Source organism: Arachis hypogaea, chromosome 3, assembly GCF_003086295.3.
Source record: "Arachis hypogaea cultivar Tifrunner chromosome 3, arahy.Tifrunner.gnm2.J5K5, whole genome shotgun sequence".
Lineage (NCBI taxonomy): Eukaryota > Viridiplantae > Streptophyta > Magnoliopsida > Fabales > Fabaceae > Arachis > Arachis hypogaea.
The window spans coordinates 13,693,185-13,697,513 of NC_092038.1; the positions used below are offsets into that span (position 1 = coordinate 13,693,185).

The 4,329-nt window shown below is 31.3% G+C and overlaps 1 protein-coding gene across 2 annotated transcripts; it reads left to right on the top strand.

Moving 5' to 3' along the window:
* Nucleotides 1-474: 474 nt before the first annotated feature.
* On the top strand, nucleotides 475-1,778 carry LOC112789597 (uncharacterized). 2 transcript variants are annotated; one of them, XM_025831553.3, is made up of 2 exons: nucleotides 475-613; nucleotides 1,232-1,778. In XM_025831553.3, the coding sequence occupies exon 2, from the start codon at nucleotides 1,247-1,249 to the stop codon at nucleotides 1,541-1,543; it is 297 nt and encodes a 98-aa protein (XP_025687338.1). In that variant the 5' UTR covers nucleotides 475-613; nucleotides 1,232-1,246; the 3' UTR covers nucleotides 1,544-1,778. The 2 variants fall into 2 exon arrangements, with proteins under 2 accessions (XP_025687338.1, XP_025687339.1); XM_025831554.3 differs by lacking the exon at nucleotides 475-613 and adding an exon at nucleotides 810-948.
* Nucleotides 1,779-4,329: the final 2,551 nt, after the last annotated feature.

The window sequence follows — 4,329 nt, forward strand, 5'->3', positions numbered from 1 at the left end:
ATACATATTTAATTATATATTATTATATCAATAAAAATAATTATCTACTATGTATTTATTTGGGTGTTATTATTTTGATAAAAAAAGATATTTTTTTAACGTGTTTGACAAATTTTTAATAATAAAGTAAAAGTATTAGAAAAATAAAAAAAAAAAACTTTTTTTTGAGAAAGCTATAATTTACATCTTTGTTTAAAATATTTTTTTTAAAATATATCTTTTATATAATAAAAAGATATTTTTTATATAATAAATAAACAAAAAAATATTTTTATATTGTTATACCTAAACATAATTAATAAATAAAAAAATCTTTTTATATGTGATATCCAAACATAAAATTGCCTTTCATAATATATTTTTAAAAAAATAACTCAAAAAATTTTTTTTAAAATATATTAATTAGTAAAAAACGGACGTGGGTGGAGCATCTCCGAATCAAAATAAAAAGAAAGAAAAGTGGTTTGCTTTTTGGTTTGCTTGTGATTCATTCTAATTCCGTATTCATTCCAATTTTCCCATTCGCTTCCATCATCACTCCCAACTATTTCTTCAAAAGACTTCGACCCCACCACGCTAACGTTCTTCTCTTCTCTCTCTTCAACAGCCAAAGGTACTCTCTCTCTCTCTCTCTCTCTCTCTCTCTGGATCTCTCTCTGTTCTTGAGTGATACGTTGCTTCTCTGCTTTATCCTTGCTTCCTCAATAACTAATCTCTTCCATTAACAAGCTTCGTTCCCTTTCTCTATCAAATTCTTCTTCTGTCGATCTCTATTGAATTTTCCTCCAAACAAAACTCTTTGAATTGATCATTGAGCTCGTGATTGTGTGAAATCCACCTCACGGATTCAGATTTGAGATTCGTTACTCGGATTCTTTCATTCGTTCTCTCTTTTTTTTTTGGCGTTAAAATTTTTTATTGGTAAGCTGTCACAGTCCACACTATTAGGTATATCTCTGACTTCATCGTTGGTTGATTGGACTGGATTTGATTTGATTTTATTGTAATTTTCTTTTTGTCCCCTCTTGTCTTCTGTATCTTCATTTAACTAATCTCTTTTTCAATTAGTCATAATCATATATTATATTTGATTGGTTACTTATTGTTGCATAATTGGGCGCTGACCGTAGAATTTCATGTTATATTATTGTTGATTATTTATTGTTGTATATTATGTTACTGGAGTGGCTCTTAACTAGGGTTAATGTTTGGAATCAAATCAAAATCACAGAACTTGGAATTTATTATGGGGAGCAACAAGGCACCAAGTTGGTCTGACCAATGGGGAAGTGGTGGATTTGGGAGTGATGACTATGGTGATGATCACCATAATGAGAAGATGGACAAGAGTGGGAGCAGCAAGAAGATGGCGGATGCCAAGGCGGTAGCGTCGGCCGGGATGGACAAGGCCAAGACAGCCGCGTTGGTCGGAGCTGACAAGGCCAAGGCGGCTGCCGTGGTGAGTGCCATGAAGGTGAAGAGTGGCACCTCTGCTGGCCTCAAGTGGGTCAAGAACCAGTACCAGAAGAGGACTTCCAAGTGAAATCATGATGACTCATTCTGTTCACAAAAAAAAAAACGCTCAAAGTGTGGTCTCAAACTCATGCTTTTTTATTGAACATTATATATCTTGGATAGTTTTTCCTTTTTAAATGTCATTGTTCTTTCATAAACTATACTGAATTTTTATTCAATATTGATTATATGGTGTGGCTGTAATTTTAGAACAATCCGGGTATATTTGTTTATAAAAGAATGTAGGGCGTTGATGAGTTTCACTCTATGACTCTATGTTGGAATGCTTAGTAAACGAATTTTTATAGGATTAATACCGCGTTTGGTGTGGCTTTCTTCTTGACCAGTGGATTTATACCCTCCAACAATGTTACAAAATTAAAATTAAGAAAAAATAAAGATGTATTAATAATTTAGTTAGTGATTTATAGGAGTTAATTATCTATGTATGCATAGATAATTATAAAAAGAGAAATATGGGTAACTATGAATCAAGGACATTTGGTTGAGTAGTAACATGTCATATATAGATAATTATAAATAATAATGTTTCACATTTATGTAAAAAATACATTGATGTTATTCAAATTTTTTTTGCTATATGCGTCTTGTCACTCTCCAAATCATTGGTGATTCACGTGTCACATATAACGCAAACATTTTATGACTTTTGATCAACGTAAACTTTTTTTCTCTGCTTGCATTTTCCTCCTCCTTCTTCTTCTGCTCGCAATATAGGCTTCGTCGTTCTTCTTCTTTGTTTTCTTTTTTATCTAGACTTTTGAATTGAAACAATGAATGAATCAACTTCAAATCAGTTGAATGAGAGTGATTTGGATTATTCAATTTTGAATCGAATTCACGCAATTGCTAATTTTATTTAAATTGAATTGAATAAACGGAGGTGTTCTGAATCTGAATAGAATTGAATTGATAATATCTAAATTGTAGACAAAGGTGTTTTGAATTTAATTTTATATAATGGATTATGTTTCGTTTACTGAGTACTACACAATTGTTTCACCATGAGTATGTGTTTCAGTTCATCATACAGAAGGCTATTTGAATTTGATTTTATATAATGGATTATGTTTTGTTAACTCAATACTATAGAGTTGTTTCACCATAATGACGTTTTCGGTTCATTATGCAGCTGTTTGAATTTGAATTTATATAATAGATTATGTTTTATTCATTCAGTACTATACAATTGTTTCACCATGAGTACGTGGTTCGGTTCATTATGCAGAAGCTGTTTGAATTTGATTTTATATAATGTATTATGTTTCGTTCACTCAGTACTATACAATTGTTTCACCAGAATGACGTGTCCGGTTTATTTTTGTTCTGCACAATTCAAGACTCTTCCTCCTCACCTTCTACTGCTTCTTCACCAGAGAGAATAAGGAAAAGACAAAAAATACAGCAGCAACAACAATAAAAGAATGACGATAAGGAGAAAACACGCGAAAAAGAATGAACGCGAAAAAGAAGGAGGAGAATGAGGAGGACGAGAAACGCGAAGAAGAAGACGACGCTGCGTGCGTAAACGAGCGTGAGAAGAAGAAAAAACGAGGGGGAGAAGAGAAGAAGAAGAGAAGAAGCCTTGGGCAAGAGCGGTCATTTCGTGTGTGTTGAATGCGTATATTTCACGTTTCATTTAATGATATTAGGTTTTTTGGTATTGGGCCAACTTGGATGGACTTGGATACAAAATTACATGGATGTGTAGCATGATCCAATTATAAAATAATTTTTTTAACTGATTTTAATGTCTTTTAATTATATAAAGTATTTAAAATCTTTTTTATTTTAATAAATAATAATATATATTATTTCTAAACTCATTTAAAAAATACATGTTAAGAATAAGATTAGATACGCTAACACATGATGGTATCTAGATGTATCTAAGTGTGTTCAGAGAAGAATTTTTTATTTTTTACCAAGACATAATTGGACACACAACAGATACGTATATTAGACGAATGTCAAAGAATATCGTGTTTGAAATGTGTCCAACATGTGGATACGGACATACGACAACTCAGCAAAGTATCCGTACTTCACAAGTTTAGATACACTTAAATACTATCATATATTAACGTATCCAACTTTGTTCTTACCTATATTCTTGAAATAAGTTTATAAATAATATATATTATTATTTATTAAAACAAAATTATCTTGAATAATTTATATAAGGAAAAGTCTAGGGGTCAAGCAGTTTTATTGAATTTTGGCCAGCATGTAACCAGCAGAAGAAGGTGAGCCATTGGATGAAATTTCACACCAATCTCACACCATCAAATAATCATTGATGGCTAGTTGATGGCTAACAATCACAAAAATTGCTGGTCCCCTAGCATTGCTCTTTATATAATTTAAAACATTAAAGAGAAAGTATAGGAGGCCGGTACTTTTATTAAAATCTGGCCAACACTTAACGAGTAAAAGAAAAGTGAGTAATCTTATAACATTCGATGAAATTTCACACCATTAAAAACACTAATGATGACTAATTGATGGCTACAAATCACAAAATTTGCTACCCCTAACACTCCTCAACATTAAAAGCATTTAAAAAATAATTTATACCTTAATATCAATAAAAAATTAAGATATTATTATAATTTATCAAAATAATACTTTTCGGTTTTCACCAATACTTTATATTATACCATGTCCCGCATTTCATAAAAAATTAAAACTAATGTGTCGCCAGGATTCGATATCCCTGCTTCATAGGTGTCCAATATTGATGTAGTTGTTACAAGCAGTTGTTGATGTAGAACATTCAAATCTTCGATTGCT

Coding starts and splice junctions, on each gene's coding strand:
- LOC112789597 (XM_025831553.3), top strand. CDS start 1,247: ATGGGGAGCAACAAGGCACCAAGTTGGTCTGACCAATGGGGAAGTGGT.